The sequence below is a fragment of the Phoca vitulina genome, unplaced genomic scaffold (genome assembly GCF_004348235.1).
Source record: "Phoca vitulina isolate PV1807 unplaced genomic scaffold, GSC_HSeal_1.0 scaffold13, whole genome shotgun sequence".
In the NCBI taxonomy this organism is placed as follows: Eukaryota; Metazoa; Chordata; class Mammalia; order Carnivora; family Phocidae; genus Phoca; species Phoca vitulina.
Window position 1 is genome coordinate 27458644 of NW_022589716.1, and position 16161 is coordinate 27474804.

Sequence of the window (16161 nt, forward strand, 5' to 3'; positions counted from 1 at the left end):
CCCCCCCCCCCCCCCCCCGCAGTGAGATTTTAGCTGACATCTTTTGAATGGTAACTAGTTAAGTTCCTTTTTATATTTTTAATGCTCTTTAATTATGGGATGTTTCAAGTAGAAAAGTCAGGGAGGAAAAAAAAAAACCATTCCAAATCTCTGAAACTGTAAGCCCAATTTTCTTTTCCTGGACTCAAAGAGATGGGTATTTCCACTTTGAGAATCAAAACTCCAGTGGAATTCTAAAAAAGATTTGATACATTTCTCTCTGGAACTGAAAATAACAGCAACTCTTCTGTCTCAATTATGCAGGCTAATCCTGAGTAGAAAACACCTGAACTCTTACCATTTCTCTTCAAATTCTAGTTAAGACATCTCCCCCCAAACTGATTATCACTATGGAAAAACGAAGGAAAGGAGATAGAAGGTAAAAATTTCCAGAGATTCCTTAATATGTTTTCAGCAGTAGAAAAATCCCTTAAATATCCTTCAGGTTTTTTCAATTCAGCTATTGTGCAAGCCCTAAATCCTAAAGCCCACGGACAACCAAAGGTAAAGTGTAGATGGTTTCAAGGTATAGACTTCTTCTAAAAGGAATACAGAATGCCCTTTCAGCATTCCTGTTCAAAAAGCAGTAACAAAAAAGGAATTCCGAACTTACAAAATACCTGTGACCGGACAGGAGAGCAACACCAGCCCCTTGTAAGTGGGCTGGAGAAGCTTAAATGCAACCAAATGAAATGTTTATATTAATTTCATTATTCTGCCCAAGCCTCAGAGATGAGGGCTGGGGGGGGGGGGGGGGTTGGGGGCGGGGTGTTGGGAAGAGGAAGAAATAAGTTTCATTTCGGGTTTTCTGGTCGAGCAAAAGGAAAATGAATTAAAACGAATGCGTAGGATGAGCCCAGACTAAATCAATACACTTTGTAATCAGCCCGGCAAGGGTATTTGGACACAATGACTTGGAAATAATTAATAGTTATAAGAGGGGAGTGGGGTGAGAAGGGGGGGCGAGAGATGTCACCATATTTTATCGGAGCACTTTACATTCCACGCTAAACTTTGATCTCCAGATTCTCGGATTTAGGAAAGGAAAAAAAAAAAAAAGGAGAAAGTCCAGTATTTCGAAGCACCTACCAGCTTGAGGATGGGCACATTCCTGGCTCCGGGCGCCTCATCCCTACGCTTGCGCCGCCCATGCTGGCGCTTTGAGCAGAGAGCCCCCGGGGGCTCTAGGGTATCCGTTGCCCCCGCCCGCGTTCTCGCCCCGGCGCCCGCGGCCGCCTCGACTTACCCGCAGAGTCCAGGGAGGGAGTGGGAGCGCCGCCTTCACGCCCGCGGAGGAGGCGCCGACAGCACCATGGTCCCCGGCGCCGCTGCCGCTGCCCCTTGCCCGCTTGCTCGCCGCGCGCTCTCTTCCTCTTGCAAACTTTCGGGTTCTGCGGTCGACAAGAAACCAGGGCGACCCTCAGCAAGTCTTCCCGGCGCAGGTTGGGGGGAAACTGAGGGGGGTGGGATAAGTGATTAGGCTGGGGGCCCAAGACAGAGAGGGCGGCGGACTAAGAGGACCCGCGAGTGCGGGTGGACGGAAAGGAGGATGTGGCTTAGGGAATCCCTGCAAGGATCCCGAGACCGGGAAATCGGCCCGAGCCAAAGTCTCAGCACCTTCCCTAGGATCTTACAAAGTTGCAACAACAAAAAAGGAGGGGGGCGGAGGGGGGAAGGGGGTGGGAAAGGGATACGATCGCAGGCGCAAGGTTTGAAGTTACAACTGTTTATTTAGTCCTTATTCTCACAGGGGCGGGAGCTGCGCGGGAAAGGGGGGGGTGCTGCAGGCTGCGATTTCGAAGCAAACACTGGGGAGGGGGCATGCGACTTTGTTTCTGGGCGCGGAGCTCCCCGGCGCCCGCGTGTGTCACCGCCAGTCTCCGGGGACCGAGGCGGAGCTCACAACAGGTGGGGAGGGGGACTCGCCGAGGGCAAAAAAGGAGAAGGAATCAAAGTTTACGAGCGGCGGTATCTGGGGAGGAGGGGGGCGGGAGGCGGGGGCGAGGGGAGGCGGAGGCAGCGAACGACCGCGACCCCGAGGCAACTGGCAAACTCGCCGCTCCCGGCGCCGCCGCCGTCCCCACCCGAAGCGCACGCAGTCCCGGCTGCCGGCTCAGCTGAGTCCTCCGCGGGATGGGGATGGAGCGCGGAGAGCTCGGGAGGAAGGCGGCGTGCTGGCGAGGGATGGAGAGCCATCGGCCGCCGGGACAGGGCCAGAGGGACGCGGCGGCTCCCGCGCGTCTCAGGAGATCCACGCTTGGGAACCCCCCCGGTACCCCAAGCTTCAAAGGAGAGTAGACCCCGAAAGTGTGTGTGGCGGAGGGGAGGAGACCCGACGCGGCGACTCCCCGCAGCGCACCCGGTTCCCACTCCCACCCGTGGAGCTGGCCACGTCTGTCGCGGGCCGGTCCGCGGCAAGGGTGGGTTCTCGGGGTCGAGCGCGCGTGAGGGTGCGTGTCTAGCTGGGGGTGCGCGAGTGTGTGTCCGAGTTTTCTGTGCTCCGGGGAGCGGCGGCGGAGTATGCCCGCCGCTAGGTTCGGAGCCAGGCGCGTGTGGCACCGGGGATGTCCCGAGGCGCGGGGCCCAGGGTGCGGGCATCCCGTCATTACAATCCAGGGGCACCGAGGGGCACACACTCGCGGAGAGCGAAGGGAAAAAGTTTGCTCAAAGTCCAAACTTCAGGCTCCAGAGGCTCCCGGCGCGCGCCCCCTCCCGCCACAGACTCGACCCCGGCCCCGCGCCGGCCCTGCTTCTCGGCTGGCACCCCGACGGCCGACACCGAAAGTTGCGCCTGGCGGCCTGGGCTCATTGATTTCTCTCCCCGCGGCGATCGCCCAGAGCGTAGAGCCAGGCGTGAAGGGGCCGAGGGGAAGACGATTTCGCCTCTCCGCCGCCGCCGCCCCCCCCACCCTTATCTGACTTATGGACATGGACCCAAGCGTGCGGGCGCCGCCGCCGGAGGCCCCCCCCTCAACCCCCGCGCCGGCCCCAACCCCCACCGCCCCCCCACCCCAGAGCCTGGGCCCGGGCCCGGGGGGGGGGGGGGGCGGGGGGGGGGGGGGGGGGGGGAGTGCCCCGGGGGCCGGGGGGGGGGAAGTTTTTTTTTTTTTTTTTTTTTTTTTTCCTTTTTTTTTTTTTTTTTGTGCTGGTTGTTGTTGTTGTTTAAAGTGGCGGAAACAAGGCAGGAGGCAGCTTGGGAAAAAGTGGAGCAGAAATGGAAAAATACAAACTCACCCGCTGCAAATGGTCTCTCGGTGCAAACTAAGGTGTTTTCGGGCCTTTCCCCGCGCGCGCCCACTCCCGCCCGCGCGCGCACCCCCGCGCACACACTCACTCGCGCACACACGCGCGCACACACGCACTCCCGGACGAGGGCCGGGCCGCCGCGAGTACAGCATGCAACCGCCACACAATAAATAACAATAGATTCCTCCGCTCCGGACTAGCTTCCCGGAGCCCAGCCAGCGCCAGTGGCGGCGACGGCGGCGGCAGAGGCGCGGGGAGCGCCGGCCTGGGGGCGCTCCCCAGCCCGCCTCCCGGCCTCCTGCCAGGGCCCCCTCTCCGCTTCACGCGCCCCCAAGGCCCCCCGGCACCCCCAGAGCGCGAGCCGCCGCGCCCCCTCCCTGGGCCGCACGGGCACTGGCGCCCACCCGGCTCCCCCCGGCCTCCCGGAACAAATAAATAAATAAGGCGCGCGAGAGAGGCCAACACGTCGCGGAGGGAGATGTTGTTATTTTTTGCTGTTGTGCGTCCCTGACGTCACATCCACCTGCTGGGTAAACAACAAGGCTCGCAGCAAAAAAAAAAAAAAAAAAAAAAATCGAAATTGCCAAAGCTGGGGGGGAGGGGGGCACAGCCTGGAGGGAGGGGGGGTTCCCGGGAGATGGGAGTGAGGGGCGTCCAGACTGGATGGGAAAGAGGAGAGGGAGGCAGAGCCCCACAGACTAGAGAGAGGAAGGGAACGCCAGAGCAGTCCCTGGCAAAAGAGGGATCTGGCAAGAAAGACCTGGAAAAATAAGGGGCATGGGGGAGGGGAGGATTCCTCAGAAGATGGGGAAATGGGGGGCCCATTCAGCCACCGGAAAAAAACGAGAGGGAGAGTGTTAACAACTAGGGACGAAGATAGGAATGCGATGGCTATTTGCTTGGTTTCTGAGCTAAAAATATAGAAGGAAAGAGAGAGGGTAGGGAAGGATGTGAGTTTCCTCCAGTTAAAAGTGAAAGTGTTTTGCCATCAGTGACAGTTGAAGGGGGAGGAGGTGGGGGTGGTGTTTTCAGCCCCCTTTCTCCCTCTCTCCCGTCCTCCCTCGGTCTCTCCTCTTTCTTTCTGCACTTTGTCCAATGAAAGAAGGCGAGTTCGGGAGGTGAAAGTTCAACAGAAGGACAAACCCCTGTTTGCAGGGAAACAGAAACCCGCCAGCGAGGGGGTTTTCCCCCTGTATTCCTGAATCAGGAGAGTGTAATGTGGGACGAGCTTCCCCCCCTTCCCTGTCAGACTGACTGCTGGAATGTGTAGTTTGATCCACTTTGGGGGGAAAGTGGCCGCTGCATCAGGAGCTGTGTGCTCTTGCCACGGTTTCTCTTAGGAAAACGCCCAGGGGCTAGCATGTCAATCAGTAGTTTAACACAAATTACCTGCTCTTCCAGAGATCGGTCACATGCAAAAAGCTCTGTCCAGTTCTTTGAAAAGGTGAGATTTTTTTTTTTTCTTTTTGCTGTTTTGAAGTTTGGTGGAGTTTAGAAAATTTAAGGAGTAAATTAGAAGCCTGAATGAAATGTTTTAAAATATACATATACTTGTATGAAACAAAAGACACTGGTATTTCTTTCCTCTTTATCAACCCAAATTGAGAAGGAAGACTTCTCGTTTCCAAAATGTGACTTAGAAAGACATACAGGGTTCTATGGCTTGTTGTTGTTAACAGAAATAATTTTTTTCAGACCCATCACCCCAGATGCTGCCAAACTCCTAAGCTAGCATTTCCAGCTACTGGCTGGCTGGTGTATCAGGCCAACTCTTAATGAGAATGCATTGAAAGCCACTCCTGTGGATTCCTACAAAGTACCTTGGGGGGTGGAGGGAGGTGGGGACAAGTACTGTTCCATTCCTTGAGACCAGCACAGTTATAGATAATAAACATCCTGAAAAGGTTAGTATAAATTCTTATGGATAATGTCTTTTTACAAATACTGTTAAACATTCATTTACAGAATTCTCAATCTCTATTGCAATAATAGTGTAAGACTACCAAAAAAAAAAAAAATTGTATCTGTTTTGCAAGCAAAAAAATAAATAAATAACAAAGCCATTCACCAGTGCTACAGAATAAAGCCAGAGAAAGAGAGACTGTGCTAAGGTAATTCCAGCATAAAATTCATGTTGAATGCATGCTGTGCAAGATTCTATGCTATCCAGACAAGACCATCTATTGGATCTTTTAGACTAGAGTCTAGATGAAGAAAATGCATTTTAGTTTGTGCAGAACTTCCTAGCTTTCTAGAGACTAGAGTTCCTGTTAATCTTTGATTCGAGACATTAAGACATTTTGACATGCCTTCTATGTTCTAGACCATATAGCAGGCAATGAACACTGTAGAAATAAAATCCCTGCCCTTGAGGAGCTCACAGTCTACAACCGTCAGTAATAACATCTAATATTTATTGAATGCTTGCTATGACCTAGGGACTGATGAAAAGCTTTATGTCAAGTCAATTCATAGTTGCGACAATCCTTTAACATCACTGGAAATTCCAAATGCTGACTTCACATGAAATTAAGTGGAAATCTACAAAGTGGCCAGTCTATGGGGGAGAAAATTATTTTCCATTTCTAATATTTATGCCAGATATAACATGTTTATGGTATGTGTTGTGTTGCAGAATTATAACTCAGGGAAATAGCAATTTATTTAAATGTGACAAATTTATTCATAGTCTGTAAAGAACAATTCATGCTCTGATCCTGTTTTCCAGATTGCATGGTGAGCTTTAAAAAAATTATTAGTATTGCCATACTAAAAAGATCTTTAGGTTGCTACTGATCTTATTCTGCATTTTAACTGCCTCAAATTCTACATTCACTTGAAAGAGGGGGCCAAAGTCAGATTGGCAACAAGTTTTGCAGACAAAAGGAAATCCTGGTTGTAAATCCCATGATATATTGTACTCAATTTTGTATATAATACTGTCTAATGTGCCACCTTATTAAAGAACTCCATGTCCATTTGGCTTACATTAGGGGGAAACTTAACTGCAGCTTAACATATTGTTCATTTTCAACACTGTCACGTTACATTCATAGGGAACACATTTTAATTTCTTTATCTGTAATCAACTGGAAGTTTCTTTTTGTTAAATTAAAGCAAGAAGGGTTTTTAAATAAAGGGCATGGGGGTAGGACGCCACCTTTTGGTGGTAAAACAAATAGAAATCCCCTTTTCAACAGATGTTCCTGACATAATTTCATTTTAATTACACCAAGCAAAGGTGCTTGTCCCCATTTCATTATATTTGAAGTAACAGGAAAAAACAAAACACTGTAAAGGAAAATTAGCAAACTATACTTAACTGCAGCCAGAATTTCCTCAAAGGTATCAGGCCACATTCATGCCCGGCCACATACTATTAGCTATATATCAGACACGAACTTTGTTTGGCAAATACTTTGTCAATAAATATGTGTGCATTTGGGGGATCAGAAATGGGGTGGACATTTACCACTTAACAAGATACATGAATGCTTTTGTAAGTTTAAAATTAAACAGAAACGTTAAATTCACCTAATTCAATGCTTCTTAAATAGTTACCATCTTCCTCATTTTTTTGTCATAACATGATAGTTATGGAATAATTAATGTAGTACGCTCATTGGACTACAACTATTATGGTAAGTGTATTAAATATCTTCCTTTACGTTAACCTACTTTTTTCTTTCTCTGTTACTACTTTAAATGGGAAATCAGGATCACCCTCCACAAATTAGAAACAATCACAGTGAAAACAGCCATCAACTCCTTTGTTAGAAAGGGAGAGTGGCAAAAAAAAAAAAAAATTACAAATTACAAATAATATTCTTAAGGGAGAGTTGCAAATGCCGAAAGGGTTAATGACATGAGGGTCGGAGGAGAATTTTGTCTTCTCTGTTTTTTTGAAAAGCTGGAAGGATTGAAATTGATTGCAGGAGTATAGTTCTCACGATGTGATTCAGTGTTTTCTATTGCCATTCCAGTGGCAAGTCTCCTACACTTTGAGAAACAGGCACAACCAAGTATTTCAAATTACAGATTAGGAAACTGAGGTCCACAGAGGTTAAATCGTTCTCCAAGGCCAAATAATTGGTTAGTAGATGGACAAGGATTAGAGTCCAGGTGTCCTGACTCGACACCTTTGTGTATTTCTCATCTTACACTTTCCACTTCACAATAGTGACATGCCACCCATCCTCAGATATTATGCAGCCTGCCTAGCTTCTCAGAAACAGCCAACCTACACACCCCTCCACAGAGAGGGGAGAACCTGAGGCCATGGAGGGTGGAGATCAAGTTCAACCTCCTACTCACCGCTCCTCTCCCCCAGGTATGGGAGACATCCAGGTGGGGGTAACCACAGTGAAGAAAGAAGGGGAAGGTTGGTGGGAGAGATGGGGAGTAGGGGGAAGGGAGAGGTTAGTAAAAGTGGTCAGACTCTTAAAATGAATGCTTACATTCCAAGTTTCCTTCCTAGAAGAGAAGTATGGCAAATGAAAATGGTGTGTTTCACAGTAAGAGGCAAGAGAAATATATCCTCTGTTCTGATGTCACTTAATGTCCACACCAGAAATGAACAGAGGATCTCTTATTTTAAAGTATACAATCTTACCAGGCACTCTGAGGCCAACCACATTTAATAATTGCATGGCTTGAAAAGGTAGTCAAGGAATGGTGAAGACCTCTGTTTAAAGGGGGTCTCCCCAACAACAAAATTTGTTCAGAGGCTTGGCATCAAAACTAGAGACAATATTATATTTTCTGAGGTTTTAATCACAGAGAGGGACTTAAAGAGATTGCATTTCCAGCTTTTCTTTCAAGGGCACAGTTCTATAAACATAAATAAACATGGCCTGCAAATATTTTTAGGTTTTTCTAAATTAGTCCTTGCAAAAAGAGATTGCTACTAACTGTACCATATAGTATATAGCTCTTTGCCCTATGGGTCCCAATGGACTGTAATCCCTGGAAACTACAATGTACAATAAAGTATTTGGCCCAAGTACCTCTACTCCAAAAAGCTATTCTAGTCCCCTAACCCCTGGACATTCACTGTGCAACATGTTGGTAATTTCAAGATACATAAAGGGAGTATGAGTGGCTCAATCTTACCTTACCACAGGCACCAGAACAATATACAGCCTTGCTATGCAAAATGAGATGTGCTGATCTCTAACATGAGCATGACCTGACAGCATATTAAAAATGCAGACTCTCAGCCCCCTCCTTATACCTACTGGATCAAAATCTGCATTTTAACAACACTGCCCAGTTGAGTCTCACACACATGCAAGTTTGAGAAAGAGATCTGCGGCACATAGATCTTATACAAGGCACTATCTCAATCTTGACGGCCTTAGAATACTCAACAGATAGTCCTTTAAGTTGTCTACTATACCCTGTTCCCCAAACTAGTGTCTTTTGTAAACTTTGTTGATTCCTTGTTTTTCAACCACTTGCAAAGTTAAGCCACTAAATCACATATGTAAACCATGATTAATTCCTTTGAAATTAATAGCAGGGTGACTTCTCTCTCCTGTTACCCCAAAGAGACTGCTAATTGCCTTCCAATTGTTTACTTTTGTATTGTTTGATGAGTGCTCAGAGAAAGATGGAAGATATTCCCCCACCAGGCCAGAAACAAATTCCAGACAGGTTTTGGGAAGGCTGAACACATGCTATGACTACACCTTGTTAGTAGAAAGGCTTTGCTTTCTTTGTTTTGTTTTCTTTTTTATGGAAGGGATGACGCCTCCATAATTATAGGTGTTGCTGTTTAAAACCTAGAATGTTTTCCAAACCACTGAGCCACACCTCCAGTGGCCCATGAACCATCTTGGTTAGATTCTCTTTCCAGTTCTCTACACAGTTTATAAAGACACATCCAAGCAGCACTAGATTTACATTAAGTATAACGAGAGGGAGGAGGAGCCCATCCAAGTATGGTTGCTTCTTGAATAAACATGAAGGAACCACAGATAAACCTCACAGCTGATGGTTAATTTGTATTTGAAGTTCGCAAAAAGACTATAGTCACTTCACCTTCCTAACCAGACAAAAGGTTACTTTTGTAACCCCCCAAAAAATAATTAAAACTATTGTAATACTATCCTAAGGCAGTATAATTAAGTCTCTGAGTGAGTAATTGTGTACCTGAATTCAAAATAAGATTTTACATGTAAAGCAAAGTTCTGATTCTAATCTTTGAGAAGTCTTTTGGCTTATATTTAGAATCCACAAGTGCCAGTTCAGCATTACAATAGGCATTGTTCCGTAGGGCTGGAGACAAACTGTGTTTGTATAAGAAGGGAAGTGAGGCACGTCTATCCACCTTCAGGAACAGTGAGGTTATATGTTCCAAACTAGATCGCAGAAAGGGCTAAAGAATATTAAGCATGGGGATATGCTGATATTTTTGTTATGCTAAGCTTAGGGTTGTTTTTTATTGTTGTTGTTGTTTTTCAGTAATATCTATAAAATATTCCTTTTCCCCCCAGGATGTTCTTGAGCCACTGTTAACATGGAAAAGCCATACAAAGTTTAAAAATCTGATATCCCCAAGGCTAGGATGAATCCAGTGGTTAATGGGTTGGAATTGAAGGTATCCATATTGACAGTGCATATGTATATAAATATATATTCACAAATCAATACAGAAATAAATCCATGTGAATATATGCATTAGTTAGCATTCCTGCATGTATTTCCTAGGTCGGTCCATTGAGAGGGGCTCCAGGCCATGACACCCCATTAGCACTGAGCACACCTAGCACCCAGACCTTGGTTTCTAAATACCTTTCTCCAATAAAAGAAATCAGGGATCCTTAGAGAACTAGTTAATTCCAGGTTGGGGTACAGAAAATATAAGATAAATCTGCAGCATCTTGTGGTACCAAAAAGTGCTAAAGGAAGTGTTTAAAAAAAAAAAAAAGGCTAGGATGAGGTGGGGAGAGACTTACTAAAAAGGCATTGAAGCCAACCTGAAAGAGTTCTCAGTGCCCTAAGTTGAGACGTGTTAAGCAAGAAATCACAGTAGTATTGGATTATAATCCGAAGAATGAAGTAACACATGTAAGTCCATGCTGATTTTATATATATATATGCACACATATGTATACACACTCAGATATATGTATATATATGCACACTCATATCCATTTATCCGTACATCGGGAACTGACAACTCTTCCTTAGAGAAGATTGGTGGAGCCCAGCAATTGGTGTTTTAACAAGTTTTAACAGCTGATGCCGATGCCACAGACCAGAGAACTCAAGCAGGCAATTTAAATTGAAGTGGCTTGCATGGAATTAGAAGGAGTGGAGACTGCGGCAAATTGGAACACATAGGCTTCCACACAAAGGGGCAGATGCTGACTGCTATCAACAAGAAAGCAAACTCAGGGCAGAAAGAGTTTTTGAATTTTCAAGAGTGGCAAGAAATCCAGATTTTTATCCAAATAGCCCTCAGTTTTAAAACTCTAGGTAGGCTGATCACAGCCGAGAGTGCAGGGGCATCAAAGTCATAGGCAGCCCCTGTGCAGCTCCTGTCTTTGGGGAAACTGAGTCACCATGTCAGTTCAGGATGACAGGGTTTGTTTCTTAGTGAGCAAGGTAAAAACAACGAGGAGAGAAAAGGGAAACTTGGAGAGGACTCTGACTTATTCTTAAATTCCTTCCCAAGCATTCACGAGTCACCCCGAACATCCTGGTAAGGAAAGCTGGTCTCTGCTCTCAATTGTTCCTACATTCTGAATCATTTGTCAGCAGACTCCCAATTTCAAAATATCAGCCATAACGTCATTATTTAGAAGGCGCTGTTTTTAGCAGGATTCTTTGTTCCTGCCCAGAAGAGGGAGTTCCGAAGTTTTACTAGGGTATTTTATTCAAGGAGTCCAGCGCCAGGGCAACCTCCTTATAATAACCATTATTACTACTCTCCATCTGGTCTGTCGTGAAGAAAGGCATGGCAGAGAGTCCAGTTGGCTTTTGTCTTCTCTCTCCTGAGTCCAGCCTCACCTGCTCTTGCTACTCACATCAGTTGAGAGCCACACACGGTAAAGTCCCTTCCCTCAAGAGGAAGACCTGTAGTGAGCACGAACAAGGTGATGAGATGAGTACCTTAAAAGCAACATAAAAGGCAGAGTGAGCAGGAGAGTCTAGAAAGCCAGTAGAGCGAAGGGTGGCTTGCAGATGCATCTTATGAGATAAGTAGGACTGAGATAGTGGGTTGTCTTAATCCAGGTGTGGAATCTGCAACACCCAGGACAGTGGTTCCCAAACTGCTGTGCCTAGGAATCATCTGGAAATCTTAAAAAAAAAAAAAAATCCTGAAGCCGTTCCCACTCCCAGACATTGGGATTTAATTGCCCTGGAGTATGATCCCAGCATGGTGAGTTTTAAAAGCTTCCCAGGTGATTCTAATGCGCACTGGGAACTTTCGACCTGAACTGAGCCGGAGGACAGGAGGCCCAGCCATCTCTGCCAGGGTAAGAGATCTAGCGGCCCTAATTCACCCCGAACACTCTGAACTTGCACTGTGGCCAGCATCCAATCGATTAAACTAATTCCCCAAAAGGGGCTAGAATAGCCGTCTTCAGTGTGGTCTTCAGACCCCATGCGTTAAAATCACCTGGATGGAGGGGCTGGTGAGTATCAGGATTCCAAGCGCCCATTTCAAACGTGCTAAAGCAGAGTGTTGGTGAGCGGCCACGGAAATAAGCATTTTTAGAAGCTCACCAGCTGGTTATTATGATATACTTTAAGGTTTGGAATCCTTCATGGGGATTTACAATTGTTACCTATCCTGGGACTGTTTCCATTTCAAAGGAAAATCTTGAAGAAGGGCAAGATGTAAAACAAAGGAACCAGTAAGGACATCATAGCATTGTCAAAAATTCCTAGAAGTCATGGGGTTTAACTTCCTGCCTTTTCCACAGATGCCTCAGAGCTAGGCAGGGTAAGATCTTGGTTCCTGGCAGAGTCTTGGGCATCCTGTTTGAAAATCACAGCACCATGCTTATCACTGTGTTGCTTTGGACAAGTTCCTGAACCTTTCCCAGCCCCCGTTTGCTCCTTGGTAAAACAGCAGTAGTAACTGCGCACATCTTACAGACTTGCTGGGAGGAAGGAATGGGAGGGTACATGGGCGGTGCTTAGCCCAGGGCTGGGCGCAGGGTCAATGCTCAACAGATCTTAGTGCTTTTGGAAGTGGCAGAGCTTGATTCAAGACCCAGGAATCCTGACTCCCTGTTCTCCAGGTTTCAACTGAAGGAATTCTAGACCTCAGAGCTTGGAAGGAGAGAAACATTTTAAGTCTGGATTTTCTCCGTGCATTTCAAATCATTCTACTTAGGCTGCCTGCCCTGCCCACTTCTGAAACCAGGTCTGCTTCCTAATTACTAATTCTTGACGCAAGAATAAGTGGGGAATAATATTTTTTTTTTTTTTTTTAAGTCAGAACTGAAAAACAGCAATGGAAGAGAGTTACCTTCCCAGGCAGGGACAACCTCATGAAACTGAATGAGGCTCCTTCAGATCACTTTCTCCACCTGAGCCCTAATGACTTATGGAGCCAAATAATTCATTGATGTGGGGTGAGGCTGGGGAGCTGTTTTATACATTGCAGGATTTTTAAGAACGTTCCTGGCCTCTGCCTACTAGATGCCAGTGACACCCACAGTCGTGACAACCAAAAATGTCTCCGACATTAGTCAAATTTGCACTCAGGACAAAATTGCCCTCAGGTGAAAATGACTACTCTGGGTGCCCCCAGGGCAGGCAGGCAGGACTCTGCCTGGGCCACCAGCATTCCTCTCCCTGCCACTGGTGTTTATCTGATAAATAAGGAAGAGCAGAAATCCATTTCATTTCCATCTGTAACTGAGTAACCGAATCATTTTCTTTTCAAAACAGAATGGCTTTAAGATGAGGCCACTTGTAACTCAAACAGAGCTCAAGGTGGGCTCCACAGCCAAGGTCAGTCGCCACCAACCCCTTTCCAGCTCTGACAAATCTCTTGGCAGCAAAGCTTGCTCCATCATGATTAAGCAGACTTTATTAGAGTCCACGACTCCATAAACAACGTCAGATGTGTTGTCAGTCTCATGGCTCTCAGTCTAAAAACAAAACGCAATAAAGGAAGTGGCGATGAATAGGATGAGAACTTGAGGATACTGCATCTCAGAAGATGACGCATGGGATTTAAATTAGGCAGAAACTTCATCTGGATGTTCTAATTAAAATTCCCCTTCTTCTGGGAAGTCCAAGGGCATATACATCTCAGGTGTAGGGAGCCAGGAAGCTTATTACGTGGAGGGGTCAGTGCCTGTCACCAGCCCCACCTTCTCCCTGCTAACGTAGACATTCCGTGTGTTGCTCCTGAACAATCCATGTAGCCCAGCTGTTTGACGGATCAATGATGGAAATGTCGGGATGATTACTAGATTGATAGAACAATCTGGAAAAAAAGTATTTGTTTCCAAGACTTTTGCTAACCTTGGCATTTTGATGGTTTTACATCTAGCACGAGTCTAAGGATGCAGATCGATTTTGGAGGAATCATCTTAGAAGAAGCAGAAGTAGGCATCTGCCAGGGTCCCTCACACGAGCAAGTCTGATTTCCATTTCATTCAATCATTCATTCAACAAATATTCCTTGCATGCTACTGTGGACCAAGCACCATTTTAGACATCAGGGAAGAGGAGTAAGTGAAAGATAAAAAATCTTTGCCTTCATGAAGCTTACATTCTACTGAATTTCTTAGTGAGTTATGTGTAATTTTTCAACTGAATTTTTTTAAGAAGAAACCAGAGGGGTAACCACCGATGTAAACCGACCAAGTCCACAAAAAGAATGCATCATGTGGGAGTTATCACTTAAACTATAAGAAAATACCAAATAAAACTTTTGTAGATTTTGAGGCAGTGATTAAAAAGAGAAATAAATGAATAGCAAAGGTAGGACGGTCATTAAGAACCTACACAAAGAAGTTTGAAGGTTGATTTACCACCAGTGGAAAGATCAGGCCATTCTGAAAACCTATCTGAGGCCCCAGCTTAGCTAGAAAAAGGATATAGGTCCTAGGAAGATTCAGAAAACCAAATGATGCCAAAATATGTGTTTTGGGGAGGGAGGGAGAGAGGGAGAACACACCACTTAGTGGCAAGTGAGCTGTGGCATTCCACTGAAAAGCATTCGGGGGCCCAGAGAGACATGGTGGAATGAAGATTAGATTCTGGCACACTTACAAGACTCCAATTGGCACAAGAAAACCAGTCTTTCCTCCAGGCAACAGAAAATAGCCTCTTCTGGATGCTTGTCTTAGGACACAGAACAGCAGAAGGTAGAAGAGGCCAATCCAATCTTCTTTGGTTGTTCCAGCAGGTGCTGGGCAGTGTGAATTTTATGCTCAAGGGGCACCAATTGTGCATTTTCTGGGTCAGAATTCAGGGGTTAGAATTCTGGAGAAGAGATGATAATGGTCTGTATAATTTATATTGTCATCCCCAAGGAAGAGGCAGCATCTGAGCTCCAAAAGAATCAAGCAAGGCTGGCCTGTTCGCCTCATGGATCTCTGTGCTGGCTGCAAAGTCACGTGTTTCTGAATGTTTGGAAGGGAAGTGTATTACCCAGTTGTTTGTTTGTTTCTATCTTCCCTATAAACAGTTTGGTCTCCTGGGGAAAAGAAATAATGTGAACAGAGAAAACAGACACACACATATACACGCTCTGTCAAAAATGCTCTGCTCCAGGATCCACTGGAGTCAGATTTTTCTAGGGCAAGGAGACTCTTAAAGAGGAAGACTCCAGATTTCTCAGTTTCAGGTCCGGTTGAGTACTGAATAATATGTGTAAAAAAAAAAAATTACAGGGGCGCCTGGGTGGCTCAGTCGGTTAAGCGGCTTCCTTCGGCTCAGGTCATGATCCTGGGGTCCTGGGATCGAGCCCCACGTCCGACTCCCTGCTCAGCAGAGAGCCTGCTTCTCCCTCTCCCTCTGCCTGCCACTCTGCCTATGTGTGCTCTCTCTTTCTCTGTCAAATAAATAAATAAAATCTTTAAAAAAAAAATTACAGCAGCTCTTTGGTTATGTGGCAATGTTAGAATTGGCCTTTCTGGTTTATAATGAGTGAAAATATAGCTTAGAATTCCATCCTGTCTAGCATCCTTACAAATTCTTCTCTCTCTCAAATTTGCCTGTGTCAGGACTGCAGTCTTTAGGAAAATATGATTTTATGTCTATTTTATGTATTAGCAATATGGTTACTCTATGCCTTTCATGCTGAGTAGGGGGATTGGAACCTTCCCCTTGTTCTTCCCTCTACCCGCATGCCCTTCCTTAAGCTCTTTGCATGGCTAGATCTTTCTAGCCTTCGGGTCTCACTTAAAAGGACACCTTTTTTGGAGAAAACTTCCCTGACCTCTTCTAGATACAGCCCTTTCCTCCTCCAAAATTATCTAAAATTCTGGCTTGTTTTCTGGTTTGTTTACCTATTTATCCAGTGGCTCTGTCCCTAGAAGTAAGCTCCATGAGGCCACAGACTTCTCTGTTTTGCTCACTACACATTCCTCAATGGCATATACTGTGTCCTTAAATATTTGAGTGAATGAATGAACAAACAAATGAGTGATCAAGTGACAGGATCACTCTGTCACCAGGAAACCCCATCTCTTTTGGCCCTTCCTTCCTCCACTATAAAATCATGGTAATAACACCCAACTCAGAAAGGAGAGATTGAAATGAAAATGAAGGTTCCCTTTACAGGGCCCCCAAAGACAAGAGTGGCTGTGCTGAGCAGGAGATTCTGGAGGCCACCCAAGAGGGCTGGGAGGGAGTCCCAAGGAAGTGAGCCAGCTGGGTAGGGCCTCAGGAGCCACC

General features: G+C 46.0%; 1 protein-coding gene across 1 annotated transcript in view; it reads right to left on the reverse strand.

The window, feature by feature from the left end:
• The window catches only part of EIF4E3 (eukaryotic translation initiation factor 4E family member 3), a 251077-nt gene that overhangs the window by 82590 nt on the left and 152326 nt on the right, over positions 1-16161 (reverse strand). The window contains exon 8 of the mRNA XM_032411765.1: positions 1286-1430. Coding sequence (XP_032267656.1) covers positions 1321-1430 — 110 coding nt within the window. The 3' untranslated portion in view covers positions 1286-1320. The remainder of the gene's footprint in view (positions 1-1285; positions 1431-16161) is intronic.